This window comes from Lipomyces tetrasporus (assembly GCF_029532465.1).
Source record: "Lipomyces tetrasporus strain NRRL Y-64009 chromosome Unknown POJ06scaffold_3, whole genome shotgun sequence".
Taxonomy (NCBI): domain Eukaryota; kingdom Fungi; phylum Ascomycota; class Lipomycetes; order Lipomycetales; family Lipomycetaceae; genus Lipomyces; species Lipomyces tetrasporus.
In genome coordinates this window covers 270,515-284,744 of record NW_026611598.1, presented here as the reverse complement: position 1 = coordinate 284,744, position 14,230 = coordinate 270,515, and the positions used below count along the sequence as shown (strand labels likewise).

The 14,230-nt window shown below is 48.4% G+C and overlaps 6 protein-coding genes across 6 annotated transcripts; 2 read left to right on the top strand and 4 right to left on the bottom strand.

Moving 5' to 3' along the window:
• Positions 1 to 65: 65 nt before the first annotated feature.
• Positions 66 to 1,252, top strand: POJ06DRAFT_69743 (uncharacterized protein). The gene is made up of 2 exons (XM_056191418.1): positions 66 to 467; positions 518 to 1,252. The coding sequence occupies exons 1-2, from the start codon at positions 184 to 186 to the stop codon at positions 1,083 to 1,085; spliced, it is 852 nt and encodes a 283-aa protein (XP_056045170.1). The 5' UTR covers positions 66 to 183; the 3' UTR covers positions 1,086 to 1,252.
• Positions 1,253 to 3,850, bottom strand: POJ06DRAFT_69731 (uncharacterized protein). Its single transcript, XM_056191416.1, has 3 exons — positions 3,478 to 3,850; positions 3,360 to 3,420; positions 1,253 to 3,311 (listed from the first exon to the last, which is right to left on the bottom strand). The coding sequence occupies exons 1-3, from the start codon at positions 3,766 to 3,768 to the stop codon at positions 1,420 to 1,422; spliced, it is 2,244 nt and encodes a 747-aa protein (XP_056045169.1). The 5' UTR covers positions 3,769 to 3,850; the 3' UTR covers positions 1,253 to 1,419.
• Positions 3,851 to 4,017: 167 nt separating this feature from the next.
• On the bottom strand, positions 4,018 to 6,696 carry POJ06DRAFT_247690 (histone deacetylase domain-containing protein). The gene is made up of 2 exons (XM_056186931.1): positions 5,653 to 6,696; positions 4,018 to 5,601 (listed from the first exon to the last, which is right to left on the bottom strand). The coding sequence occupies exons 1-2, from the start codon at positions 6,608 to 6,610 to the stop codon at positions 4,367 to 4,369; spliced, it is 2,193 nt and encodes a 730-aa protein (XP_056045168.1). The 5' UTR covers positions 6,611 to 6,696; the 3' UTR covers positions 4,018 to 4,366.
• Positions 6,697 to 6,810: 114 nt separating this feature from the next.
• Positions 6,811 to 7,996, top strand: POJ06DRAFT_247689 (uncharacterized protein). Its single transcript, XM_056186930.1, has one exon. The coding sequence runs from the start codon at positions 6,988 to 6,990 to the stop codon at positions 7,876 to 7,878; it is 891 nt and encodes a 296-aa protein (XP_056045167.1). The 5' UTR covers positions 6,811 to 6,987; the 3' UTR covers positions 7,879 to 7,996.
• On the bottom strand, positions 7,997 to 10,867 carry POJ06DRAFT_247688 (coatomer WD associated region-domain-containing protein). Its single transcript, XM_056186929.1, has 4 exons — positions 10,749 to 10,867; positions 10,444 to 10,528; positions 9,098 to 10,392; positions 7,997 to 9,042 (listed from the first exon to the last, which is right to left on the bottom strand). Exons 1-4 carry the CDS (start codon positions 10,764 to 10,766, stop codon positions 8,029 to 8,031), a joined length of 2,412 nt encoding a protein of 803 aa, XP_056045166.1. The 5' UTR covers positions 10,767 to 10,867; the 3' UTR covers positions 7,997 to 8,028.
• Positions 10,868 to 11,094: 227 nt separating this feature from the next.
• Positions 11,095 to 12,558, bottom strand: POJ06DRAFT_69697 (D-isomer specific 2-hydroxyacid dehydrogenase). The gene is made up of 2 exons (XM_056191415.1): positions 11,509 to 12,558; positions 11,095 to 11,454 (listed from the first exon to the last, which is right to left on the bottom strand). Exons 1-2 carry the CDS (start codon positions 12,314 to 12,316, stop codon positions 11,270 to 11,272), a joined length of 993 nt encoding a protein of 330 aa, XP_056045165.1. The 5' UTR covers positions 12,317 to 12,558; the 3' UTR covers positions 11,095 to 11,269.
• Positions 12,559 to 14,230: the final 1,672 nt, after the last annotated feature.

Sequence of the window (14,230 nt, the reverse complement as noted above, 5' to 3'; positions counted from 1 at the left end):
AAAGTTCAATGAGTTCACGGCCGCGTGATCCGAAGTTCTTCTAACGCCTTTTATGACGTGGAAGGATTGCGTATATATAGTCACACTACTCGGTGTATTTGCTTCCTCACGTCTATGCTGCCACCCTGCTTCAGCGCAATCGCCTCACACTATTTTCCAAGGTAGCCGGTTAAACCAGCCATAATGCCTCGTCCAAACAGAACTCAGACTCAGCGCACTGCTGTCCTTATATCCTTTATAGTCTCCATAGTAGTCAACTTCTTCTACCTCTCCGGCCACGGCGTTTCTGGAGACCGTCATAATGCAGTTTTCCACCTAGATCATACGCCATTCACACCCAATTACTACTTCCTGATCCTGTTCTGGGCTGCAGCTTACCTAGCTCAGATCGCGTACTTGCACCAACTGTTCGCAGGTGTCGAGGATTCCAGAAAGGCCGCCGAAGAAGTCGGCTGGTTCGTTACAGTGTAAGTGTCGCTTGCAAGCAGTTGATTTCGTGGGTGCTAACAAACACCAGCTTCAACACTCTGCACTTTATCTGGCTTCTGTTCATTGCCCACGGACACTCAGTTGTAGCCTTCATTGTCGTGATCTTCAACTTCCTTTTCACCGGGTCCTTATACTGGCAGAAGCGCACGCACATGCTCCACCCGCGCAATCGATGGCTTACAATCCACATCGGCGCTGCCGCAATGCCGTTCGCCTGGACCCTGTTCGCCATCTTCTGGTCCGGTGCTGTCGCTGTGCACAGTCATAGCCTTGTCGGCCGCATCTTCGCCAACATCTTCATCTGGGCCCTTCTCGTCGTGCCGACCACGGCCTTGTTCGTCTTCGCTGACTGGAGCTTCGGTTATGCGTCCGCGTTCCTGACATGGGGCTTGGCTGCTGGCCAGATCGCCGAGAAGACTTTCGCGCTCCAGTGGATCTTTGCTGTCATCATTGCGACTATCATCACGCTCGAGTCCGCAATCGTCATGTTCGCGCCCGGGTTCACCGGCATGGCTCACAACAGCAACGACCTTCAGGAAGTCTTGGACAATGTCCGCGAGGGTAGTCACGAGGAGACGGCGTTGATTGAGAGCTAAACGGGAATCGGCGGTGCTACGGGGGTTTGTAAGATATGTGGGCCGCGCAATTCGTTGACTGGGAGCTGAACCGTACAGGTGGACAAGTAATGCTAAAATACTGTCACTACTAAGTATTCAAATGTATGTGCAACGACTTAATAAATAGTTTGTAACTGGTCCTGCTTCTGGAAGCAGATACTTTAATTAGGGATTTATTTCGAAATAACAAGACTAGCAATCCAAAAATCCAGTCAAGATCCTTTACTCACATAACACCATATTCGGCAACGTTAACCCAGCTTAGGTATATATACAAAACCCATGCAATGCACACCTCGAGAGCGGAAGCTATCTAGATCACTGTCGTGTATCCGTATCCTACCAACACTGTTAAGATCACAGTAGATACTAACACTACACCGCTGAGAACTTTGGCGGCACGTCTCGCATTTGTAATTGTACCTCTCGGCCGCTTCTGAAAGACCAGACTTCCGTTACGCGCAGCAGATACAAGCACCCAGCCTTGCTTCGTAAGAATTCTGACCCGACGCGCCTGACTTCTCGATAGTTGGCCCAGCGCATCAAACGCGGAAGCTGGCGGCGGCGGGAGAATTTGATTGGCAAGCCCTGGAGCGACCTTGGTGCGCACTTCGCTTCGCGCTGGAGTTATGACCAGCATTTCCGTGCTTTGATCGACGATTGCTTTCTCATCACGAGGGCTCCGTTTGTCATTCACATCTGCCCTTCTTCCGTCGTCCTGAGGCGGCCTACCAGAATGCTCTCTCTCGCTCAGTGTTGGATCTACTCCCTCTTTGATCTCAATGTTCATTGATTTCAACTTCTTTTCCACTGCAGCCTCGATGGCAGCTGCCAGCTTGGACTGATCGTCACTGAAACTATAATCCTTGGCCATCCGCGTAAGATGCAGGTTTGTGGACTCTATCGAGTCTCTTAATTCCTCAATCTGCGAATTAAAGTCCTCTTGCGTATCGTTCAACCAATCGTAGTCCGACCTCAACGACTCTACTATTTTCTCGAGCTCTGCCTGACTGCTGACGACAGAATCCAAATTTTCGTGGAGTTCATCGTTCAAAGTTTTAGACGCTGTATTACCTTCGGACTTGCCGGAATCCTCCGTTATGATTGTCTCAGATGAAGCGTTCAGGCGCTCCGCATAAGCAATGGTCTGCTCAACGTCCGCTGCCGGATCCGATTCGCTCGTCTTGCCAAGGGTCCGCTCTCCAATGGATTCAGGGGCTAGTTCAGGGGCTACTTCTCCTGCGAGTACCTCAGCGTCATCGCCAGCTTTCTGCTTCGCATTTGTCTGTTCCACAGCCGCGGATTCGAGTCTAGCTGCGTCGGAACCATCGGTCCGCGCCGTGTCTTCTGCAGAGGCAACAGGAGCTTCATTTATGTCCCCAGACGAGGTCACTTCAAGTCCTGTAATTGATCGACTCGATTGTTCAGCAGTCCCGACAGACTCGTCAGGCATTGCTTCATACGCTTTGGAGACTCTCACAGATTGAGCTTGTGGCCTGCAGTTTGCATGCTTTGCTGGCGAGTTGTCTGCGCATTCCTGTTGCACTACGGATCCCTCGTCCTTCTTAGCATCGCGTAGCTTGGCGAGATAAAGAGGACCTCCGGCTAGCGTGACGACATCAACTCTGACCGGGCCATTAGGACGCACGTTGCCGACAGTCCCACCGAATATTCCTGGCTCCGGAGTCAACGACGAAGTCGCGTCCTTGGTCGGACTCTTCTCCATGCGGCTAGTGCTTAGCTTACATCTTGCCGCCAATGGCCAAAGCCGTGGAAAAATAGTGTAAGGCACCACCTTCGCATTCACTTCCGGTGCAGTTCTCTTGACTGCAGCCGCTATATCAATTGCGTGAGGAAACGGACGATCAACGTCGAGCAAATGCTTGAAGAACCTCTCCACAATGGTATTTCCGCTCCCAGACTGCTTGTCAGGCGCGAACAGCTCTGTGTAATACTCTCTTACCGTAGAAGTAGGCACCTGCCCAGAATTCCTATCATACTGTCTAAGAATCGTAGTGCTAGTAGCAACGGGTGGAATCTGGCCCTCATCAAACGTTCGAGTATTCCCAGTTGGCGCCGTTCGCTTGGCCTCTTGCTTTCTGCTTTCATGCAGAGATCTGGCAGCGAAGTACTCTGCCATGTAGTCGAAAAGTCCCAGATCAGGATTGGTGGTATCACGAACGATATACGGCTTGCAATGTTGAACTAATCCCGGTTATCATATTGCCATGCTGTTATGCTCTCGTTACGTACCTTTCGGCGAGACTTGACCTCTTAACTTGCTAAAAAGGTTTCGCTCAACATATCTAGAAGACTAAATCGTAGTTAGCGCATTACATTCTCATCGAAGCAGCGAGACTATAGGACCAACCCCATCTGTCGGCCGTATAAATTCCACGTTGTGCAGGTTCACTTTCCTGGTCTTCCACACCCTCCAAAAGTCCCGATACTGCTCTCTATCAGCATCCAATAAACGGTGACTAATCGATTTATTTGACCATCCAAAGTAGTAGCTCCTCCGCAGGTCGATTCTCATGCTATTCTCCACAGATCGTCCGGCAGTTGGCAGTCGGCATGATCTCACGGCCTCGCACGGAGACTGCACTGCCAAACCCCGCCGCATTACTTCAGGCTGTCGCATATTCGCGCACCGTAAAGCCATCCTCGATCATCCAATCCGCAGATGAGTAGAAAGTGTGCAAGTTGTGCTAATGCCCGCGTGATGTGTCAACGTCAGAAGGGCCTTGCGGCTCATCATTTCGTAGCTAATTGTGACGTGGATGTCGTGCTTATGGACATTTGGCACCTGTGCTTTGTCAGTTGTGCGAAGATTGGGACTTTAGTTTTGTCCGGGAATCAATAAGGCCGTGCCCCGAGACTCATGGATTCATTCAATCAAATACGACCCGACCTGATAATAATGAGAACAACTCTTCAAATGCACATATATCCCGAATTTGACTGAGACCGAGGCTGGATATCACGTTTAACAACTACAGTATAGTTGACCATCGCAAACTCGATCAATTGAGTTGTACAACATTATGTATATACAATTAAAGATACAATTAATGCAAGTAAATATCGATACAAAGTATACACCATAGATTTACATAACTAGTTGCGCCTATTAAGCTTACAAGAATTGCATAGAAATACATATCCTGGCTACATTGAACCCAAACTAAAAGAGCGACATAAAATTACATATTAGCTTTAAAAAACGTACATTCCCAAATACGGCCGCCCGAATGAAAGCATTACACACTAAGATGATCCATTTGCTGAATAATAGTCCAGGTTCCATCCTCTTTCTGTGCCATTCTGTGTTTAGGGACGGCCGGCGTCTGTTCGGATTGGTCAATAACACCACTTTGGTCAACTGCGTTCTGCGATTTCCGTCCCACTAACGGCGAACTCGACTTTGTTGTACTTCCAGGCGCTCGTGCTGTGTGATTATACACCGGCGTGCTTCGTCTATCTCGAAGAATCATTCGTCCGGCAGGAGTTCCGCTTACAATGCTGCCGAGTTGCTGATTCTTTGGTGTGGATGTGGCCGACGAAGGAGGAGATGATGTCGCGAACACATTGGCAGGACCGAAACTTCTTCCTAGCTTAATTGCCCTAACAATCCAGTTGTCATTGGCTTGCACCGTCTTGGGGGCTGCCCATCGCGGCTTACATCCTTTCTCCAGCTGTCTCACTACATCGGACGTCGCATACTCGTCTGTCCATTCGTGGCCTTGCAGCCCAAGTAGGTGCGACATTACACCACTTGAAATAGCTGCATCAGAGTATCCACCTTCAAGTAATGAAATAACTCGACCATCGCAGAACGTATTTGCCAGCGCGACTGCATCGTGTGAGAATCTGGAGTAAAACGAAGTCGGCACATGAACACCGTGACGTTGCATTCCTTTGTCTTCAAACTCTGATCCATCAAATCCCGCCGAGAGGAATACACCAGCTTTAAAAGGTTTGTTGCCATCAAGTATCGGAGCTCTGTCCCGTTCTGCACTCAAAAACTGCTTCGCGCGTTTGAAGAGTTCCGAATAGCGTGTCCTGTATAATTCATCAAATTGTTCGGGCGTAGAATATGGCTCCATATGGACATTCCAAATACACAAATCGTGCGCGATAACACACGTCGACGCGTTCTTTATATGCTCAGCCGTCGCGTATCCTACTTCGGTAGGAAATGAATTAACATCGTGTAGTGAAAAGTATCCGATCTTCGGCCCTTGCATACTTTTCATCCGTTCAGACTCCGCCGCTTCATGCTGCGAATTTTCTTCGTCTGTGTAGAAGTCTTCGTCATGCTCTTCAAGACCTGACAGTTTCCAGCATATATCCTGACTGCCGTCACCGTGATGAAGATCAAAATCGAGAATTATCGCGTGTGTCAGGTCATACTTTGATGCTGCATATTGTATGCCGACATGAACATTATTAATCAGGCAAAATCCTGAAGGAGTACAAGGGTGAGAGTGATGGCCTACATTTATTAAAATAAAGCACGCAGTGCCCATTAAGTGGTAGAACATACCTGGCGGTCTTATGCTAACAAAACACCGCCTCACTGACCCAGGAGTATTATCGAAAACTCTATCCACAGCAGATTCGACCGCACCTATCACACCTTCTAACGCAGAAACTGTACCTTCACATAGGTAAATATCCCCTGAATTCCAATCATCGGGTACTTCTAGCTTGTTTTCGTTCAGCCTGTCCGGAGCTGACCGACATAAGCTTTTCAGTCTGTTGGGCCAGTTCTTTCCATGCACCTTCATTACATGAGGACACTCCTCTAGATTCACTGTTTCGGCCGCAGATTCAAGTAAATAGGCATCAGCACCAGCGAGCGTAATTGCCGCAGCAATACCAACAGCACTAGCGTTCAGACGCTGCGGTCTTTCGACAATTGAAGCTAAATATTTCTTAGCGACCCATTTTCGCGAAAATACGTGCATGTAGGAAAGCGGTGACAGTAGCAATAGCGTTTTATTCGAGTTGTCGGGCAGCAGTGCAGTCGACTTGGGAAGCTCCTCCTTGAGCGGCTCCAATTGCGGCTGCTCGTCGTGGATTTGCAGCCGAGAGATCTGATCTGCAATCTCGTCCGGTAAAGGCGTGACAGCAGTCGCATGTATGCCAACGTCTACTTCTTCTTTAACTGGTGTTTTGGGTGCTTCGCGAGCATTTTCATCGTTCAACCCCCCTTGTATTCGAATACCAACGCTAGGCGTCCATAATTGACCCATTAAATGTTCGGGAATTATGGCCCGATTCTGCTCCAGAAAGTCTCGTAGTACAGGGGGCCCGGTAATCATCTGTTCAATTGTATCGTCTAGAAACGCCTGTTCCTCATCTGAAACCGCGACGCCTTCATGGGTTGGTCGAAAAGATGAGGACGAGGGGACTTCATCGTCATCATTCAGAAGGGCCGTAAATGAAAAGGACGGAAACGGTGCATGCGCTGCCCCAGAGGGCGCATTGGAACTTGCCATGTGGAGCTCGCTAACCGCGTGCGTAATCAGCAGTGGTGCTGGTGGTGTTCAATTCGAAAGTGGCAACCGGGGTATTATTGTTTTCGTTGGCCAGCGGGTTGCGGGAAAGGGGATGGCTCGACGAGTCGCCGGAGCAAAACTCGGTGCCCGACGTCACTATCAAAATCTACGTGTCTGATGAGATAAACAACACGCTTACCCGGCTTACTGAGCTTCGAGCAACTGTTCTTGGAGACCCATAATACCACGTGTGGACGCTGATGCGACTACCATAAGAGTTTCATCGTATCATGGGATCCGACGTATCAGAATTCAGAAGTTAATGAAATTAATCAATGCCACATTCTGGTGTCTTCTTGCAAATTACCTAATTAACGATGACTTCAAATTCTTCATTTAGCGGCACTATTCATACGTACTCGTGCCGTCTCGTCGGCTTCGAATTCGCTACATCAACCGGAACGCCTCATAAGAACGTTCTCCTGTTCGTCGGCGGCTTAGGCGACGGACTACTCACCGTGCCATATGTTCCACAATTAGCTAAGTCACTAGACGGTTTAGGATGGGGCGTAGTGGAGCTTCTCATATCATCGTCATATCGCGGCTGGGGCGCCGGAGATTTAGCCAGAGACGCATCCGAAATTGAGCAAGCCGTTTCTTACTTTTCGAATTTACGGGGCGGAAAGATCGCCTTAATGGGCCATTCGACTGGATGTCAGGACGCGATATACTATTTGACTTGTTATACCGCTTCACTCGTGAATTCGAAACTGGCGGCTGGAATACTACAAGCGCCAGTGTCAGATCGTGAGGCCATGCAGCGCTTATTTCCGGAGAGGTACACTGAGATGCTGGATTTTGCGGTCAGTCAAATCAATATCGGTCGCGGAGACGAATTTTTACCAAAAACGTATTCCGACCTATTTTTTAGTACACCCATTACGGCAAGACGCTGGGTTTCTCTGGCGAAGAAACTTGGCGACGATGATTTTTTCTCTTCAGATATTGAAGATGATGTCCTAAAGACTACATTTGGGATTGTAGATGTTCCACTGTTAGTCTTATACTCTGGCTCAGACGAGTTTGTGCCAGAGACAGTTGATAAGGAGCGTTTGCTTGGCCGATGGAAGTCGATTACGTCAGAAGGCAGCTGGAGTCCCCACAGCGGTATCATCGAAGGTGGTAAGCACAATCTTGGAGAAGGATCAGAGTCTGGCGCTGTCGACGACGCAGTATCAAGAGTATCTGCGTTCTTAACGAGTCTGTAAATTGGCCGGACTCTGATACAAATTCTGGATAAATACCGGACGATTGCTTTAACACATGAATTCGGTCATTATACATCTAACAATGCATTGTCAGGACTTATACAATAAACATTTTTAAATTACACATCGCGCAAAAGAGAGCATATTCCTCTATTCTTCTAACGTGACCCCGTCGTCGTTAAGCTCCTCCGCTTCTTCTTCGACATCCTCTACGTCCTCAGCAGGTTCTTCACTGACTTCTGGCTCCTCCTCGCCCTCAATGGTCTCAACCGGCTTCTTAGTGTATGTGAGCGAGAACAAAGCTGCTTCTGGACCTCGGTTCGTACTCTCTAATAGGTCAGCGCATGCAGCGACATCGCCGACTGTCCACAGAGCGGTGAAGGCAACATTATGAACGCCAGACGAGATGGCTTTCTTGGCAATTTCACGTAGTCCTTTTTCGTTGTTAGTGCTAGTATAGATGAGCAGCAGCGAGCCCAAATCTGAAACAGCAAAGAAACATTTCTCAGCCAAAGCAACATCCCAAGACTGTAGAGCCATATCACCAAGCGTTTTCCACTTGTGGTCAGTCGAATCAGCTTCCGCAATTTCTTGTGCGACCTCAAGGTTTCCCAATGCAAGGGCGAGTTCAAATTTGTGATCCGGGTCAGTTGAAATCTCAAGCGCTAGTTCTTTGTAACCCTGACCTTCAAGGAAGCGAGCAATTCTAGTCCGTTCGCTAGTGGGGATCTGCTCGAGGAGAGATTCGGCATGCTCCATATCGCCACGAAGAACAACCGTCTGATACTCCAGCACAGCCAGCGAAACGGCATACGAAATTACGTTTGAATCTTTGTCTGCCAAATAGACACGGCCATCGCGAGGAATATAGCCGAGCAAGTACATGGCTTGATCGAAATGGCTAACGGTGTAGGTTTGCTCGCCGACTAGATAGTTCAATCTATTCGTCGATGTAGTGTAGATGAAGCAGTCTCCAACCCACCTTCCTGTGCGGACTGTCTCGTTGATGTCTGTCACTACCTCGAAGGCTTCTTCGACTCCCTCATCTTCGTCCACTCTGTCGTCTTGGACAGCAGCAACGTAGGCATCTTTAGAATATTTCAAAACGTAGAAGCTGTCGTCACAGGCAAGCGCGACGAGCTCACCGGAGTCGGACCAGTATATCTATCTCACGTCAGCAGCGAACATGGGCATGACATCCATCCCAAAGTTTACTTACGTCATTAGGAACAACGTCAATCCGTCTGACGAGCAGACCTGTATCCCAATCGTACAATCCAACCCAATCGCCACCCTTCACACCCAGCAGAGTGCCTCCAAAAATGCCTTCGGCGTTGTAGTTGAATTGTATGTGTCCAGTAGACATTTCCTTGAAATTCTTATAAACCTTAATTGCAGTTGAGCTCTCCTGCACTGCATACATATTGCTATCCTGAGCCCACACAAACTGTAATCCGGGACCGAACGACTTGTTACGCCACGCGAGTGCTGTGAAGATAATATACTCTCCATCACCACAGACAGCCACGAAACGACCATTAGGTGAGTGAATAAGTTGCGTAGGATAAATTTCCACTGAACCTAAATCCTTCTGAGGAAGCGGAATAACTTCGCCGTCCTTGGTATTGTCACTGCCTTTAATAACACTGCTGCAGGCTTCCGCGTGCTTAGTCCAGATAACCTTTCCACTTGCATCCATGGAAATTGCAGGTTCTTCTCGTCCCATCCTCATTACAACTGAACCTTCGTCGAAACCGACAGCAATCGCATTGGTGCCCTTTCGATATGAAACACACCACGCCCGTTCGAGGCCGTAGTTCGTTGTTTGCTCAAGCTTGTAGGTGCTAGCGTTCCAGACCTTGACAGTCGAGTCCTCGGAACCGGAAATGATAACTGGCAATTCAGGGTGGAAAACTGCAAACGACACATTGGACGTGTGACCCTCGAGGGTCGCGATGCAGCTCTTAGTCTGATAGTCCCAAATTTTTACGGTCTTATCATCCGAGGTCGTAATTATGTATGGCTTGTCTGCTAGGGGATAGTAGTCGACAAAGTTGACACCCTTCGTATCGTGCGCTTCCATCGTGAAATTTGGTGTCGGCGATCCAAGAGACCATATCTTAACAGTGCGATCAAGACATGCGGACGCAAAGGTGTTTGTGTCCTTCGGGTTAATGGCCAGGGACATAACGTAGTGGTTGTGGCCCTCGAACACTTGAATGCATCGCCAATCCTTGTCCCAGTTCCATAGCTTGATTGTCATATCATCCGAAGCTGTTAGTAGGAAACTTTGAGTTGGATGCACGGCAATGGCACGGATGTAGTCAGGGTGGGCTTCGAATTGCGCGACTTTTTCGGATGTGTTGTAATTGTACACACGGACCTGAAAGTCGTCACTGCCGACGACAAACCAGTTCTTTCGAGCAATAAAACGACCCGCTCGGACAGGAACTTCGGTCACGTCAAAGGTTTTGACTATTGCCTGTGTTTCGTACGACCAGATTTGCACATGTCCTAGGGTAATTAGCTCACAATCCTATCAAGACACATATTAGACTGACTAACCGCTATAGAGTGTTGCAAGAATCCACGGCTCAGTGGGATGGAAATCAATCCCCTTGACACGGTCCGATCGCGCCAAAAGTTGTCTCTGTGATAGAAGTCAGCATATGTATAGTTGAAGTGCAACTCGATCGCCATTCATCCCTGGGGCACAATTCATTGTCTATGAGAAACTAGGTCTATGCTTTAGCAGCATTGGCCCACAAGACAAACTGTCTGCCATCTTGATCGAGATTCGCATATCCTGCAACCTGACCTCTCGAGAATTCATCCGACAGCGATCAACAGAAATAACAATTGCCACATACTTTGATATCTAACCGCATGATTAAGACTATATTACGCGCTTCAACTCACGCGAAACCGCTAAGGTAATTAAACGGGGGAATTGTCAATAAAGCAAGGAATGAATCCACGCACAGTCGAGGCCAGGCATCGTTGGATGCACTGTACCTGCCAGGTGTGCAGCCTCGTGTGCCAAAGTTGTTACGTTTATTACCCTAAATGAGAGATTTTGGTTACTTTAAAGGTTCTTAAAAAGCACCTAACCCTATCTGATTTAACTCTCATGCTCATGAACTCTTGGACCCAAAATAGCGACTGAGTTTTAAGATCATCTGGGAACCTTTTTTGGGTGTCACTTGTCACCAGCTACGCGTGATAGCTTATCGCTTTATCTGAAATGTCACGACCGTGACTACATTCCATGGCATCTGGGAACTGCATATCCATATCCATTGATATAATTATCTTCCGTAAGTATTTGGAAAACCGTTTTATGACCCTATATTACTCCATTAAGCGACAAATAGTATCAACATCGACCTCTCTACTGCACCAAATGTAAATGCTCAGGAACAACATTCAACAGCTTAGCGTTAGTAATGGCTGATCGGACATTGTTGATAACCTGAATCTCCATCTTCTTTTGAGTCTCATATGTGCGAGTGCCAACATGTGGCATCAAGATAACCTTCGGGTTGCCCATGAGACCAGGATGGATTGCTGGTTCGGCTGCACTATATGTTAGCTAAGAGCTTCTTCAGCAATCTATCAGGTAACACTGACACTCAAATACATCCAGGCCGGCACATCGCACCTTCCCGCTCTCAAGAGCATCAACAAGCGCCTGCTCATCAATGACGGCACCTCGGGAAGTATTCACAATGACGACGCCATCTTGCATTTTGTCGAAAGCTTCCTTATTAATGATATGGCGCGTGTGCGGGTTCAGTGGCAAGTTGAGAGAAATAACGTCACTGGTGGCCAACAACTCGTCGAAGCCGACGTACTTCGCACCAGCTGCCATCTCCTCTGTCAAAGGCTTGCGGTTGTGATACTGAGTGATCATACCGAATCCCTCGGCGCGTCTCTTGACAGCTCTTCCGATACCACCCATACCTAGAATACCCAACACCTTTCCCTCAGGATCATGCGAAAGAGGGACACCTTTATTCCAGTTACCCGTTCGGAGGGTTGTCATGCAAAAGTTGAACTCACGAAGTGCACCAAGAATGAGGAACATGTTAACATCGGCGGTCGCGTCGTCGACCGTTCCAGGGGTATTCGACACTTGGATGCCCTTCTCAGTACACGCATTGACATTGATCTTGTCATAGCCAGCGCCATTGTGACAGATGAACTTCAGCGACGGAGGTAATGCTGCAATAATATCCATGTCCACGTATCCAGCGGCCGCGGAGTCGTTCATGTGGTATATAACCGCAATGTCGGAGTATTTGCCAGCGAGATCATTGATGAATTCTTCCTTAGAGGGCGAGTCGCAGACAGAGATTGTTGCGACTCCAGAGAGCCCTTTCCATTCGGCATTCGCGTGGACTACTTCGCCGATTAGGAGAACGTGTGGTTTGGTCATGGTGTATTGCAGATGTTCACAGGGCGCTCAATTGAGAAATGAAGAGTCGGAACCGCCAGTTATAAATAGAGTAAATAACCACTAAAGAGGGGTACATTGGCGGCTACCGGATGCGGGAGAAGCGGTGGGTTTGAGTGCGCGACTAATACCTGGTGGAGCACTACGACGTGGGGTTGAAAGAACCGTTCGTGGAGAAGCGCGGATGTTAATTCCGAGTGGCATTATGGTAGCCCGCAAGGGCAGCTAACTAATTCCGACAAGCTTGCAATTCACATTGGGATTCGTACCAACTCCCACTGCTCACAACACCACGAATTTGCTAGCTATTCTGATTTGAAGAGGTCTTTTGTGACTGTGTTTTGCTACTGGCGAAGTCGTATGGAGCCATTGCATCTTTTTTGGGCGTAATAGCCAGACATGGGTCAGTCCCGTATGGAGCGGCTATCCCGCACGGAGTATCCCGCGCCACTATCCCGCATCGGCAATGCAGGCTACGGTCCCTGCACTTGTAATCTTGCCTGACACTTTTGCTGCGAGGTTCTCAACGAATCATTATGCTTGCAGGCCATTGTCCTTAACAAATATTTTTATCATGGACGGATATACCACTAAGTCCTTGTGTCAGCGAAGGCACGGGACAGCCCCAAACATGCTCTGTTAGGTTAACACGCGACAACTGACGTCCCTTCCTGACCGGCTGTCGGTGAGCCGGAGAGACGTCTTCCCTAAAAGAGCGAATATACCATGACAGACATGTCACAACTGTTACAAAGTAATCAAGAACGGCCTGCTGCCTCAGTTATAATTTGCTCGCATTAAATACACATATGCTTTGCCTTCTCAAAGTCATCGGTGCGTAGACCCACAGAAATTTCGCGGTGGATCAACGATAAGGCGAGATCTTTCAGGCCTGCAAGCTACGCGCCTCCTGACTGATGCTACGACTAGTTCTTGATCGAAAACCCTACTTTGTAAACAATCGCCTTTATCGTCAGTTAAAAAGCTGTTCAAACGTTGTCCCACAACTGGTGTGCAGTCATGCTCAAAAATTAAACCGGGGAGATCCATCGCACTGCTGGAATGAAGCACTTTGTACTCTGACAATCCAATTGGTCTGTCAGTGATCCCTACGGATAATTTCGACCTCTAGCTGCTTTAGGACTGTATTATATGTAGTTATGAATAATAATCGGTGATTGCGGGTATAAAGTCCCCGGCGCCAGCTGCTGCGAAAGCAAACCCGCCAAGTCGACGCAGACTCTCGTATTTTCAGGGTTAGGGACCATGATTCGTGCATATTTTATCACACTTGGCACCGCATTCCCAATGAGACAGGTCCCTCTTTGACACGCCGATTCGGATCCGTTCGGCCAGTTTCTAGGGCCAGACGACAAAGAAATAGCGCTTTCCACGGCTCCCCCTCAAAAGTTTCAGGTTTAGGTGCCGTTTCTCATTGCTGCATCGTATCCCCTAGCCCCAATCCGTGAGCGAATACGCAGATGTAATCGGACGTCGCCCAAATCAGTCAGTTTCAGGATTAGGGTTCCATAACCTTGAGCGATGCTGCACATATACGCCATATTTATCGTATAGCACTGGATTCAATTCGATGGTTGGTGGTGTTGCGTCACTTAAAGTAAGAGATCCCGTAATCTGGTTTTATGGAATCATATTTGTCGACAGCCAGTGAATTTCAAGGTAAATAAGGTATCGTGGGGACGGCAACAAAGCAAAGTGGCGCGGGATAGCACGCAGACCCGGTCGATTGGGCACGACTGAGGGTTAGGAAGATTCGAAGGTAGGTTTCCACCGTTCTGGTGTCAGTTCTTGTCGGTTGCGCTCTCTGTTCATAGAATATCGCGGCTGCTGTACCAGTTCGTGGATCTCATATCGAATTGGTGTGCGATGGTGCGC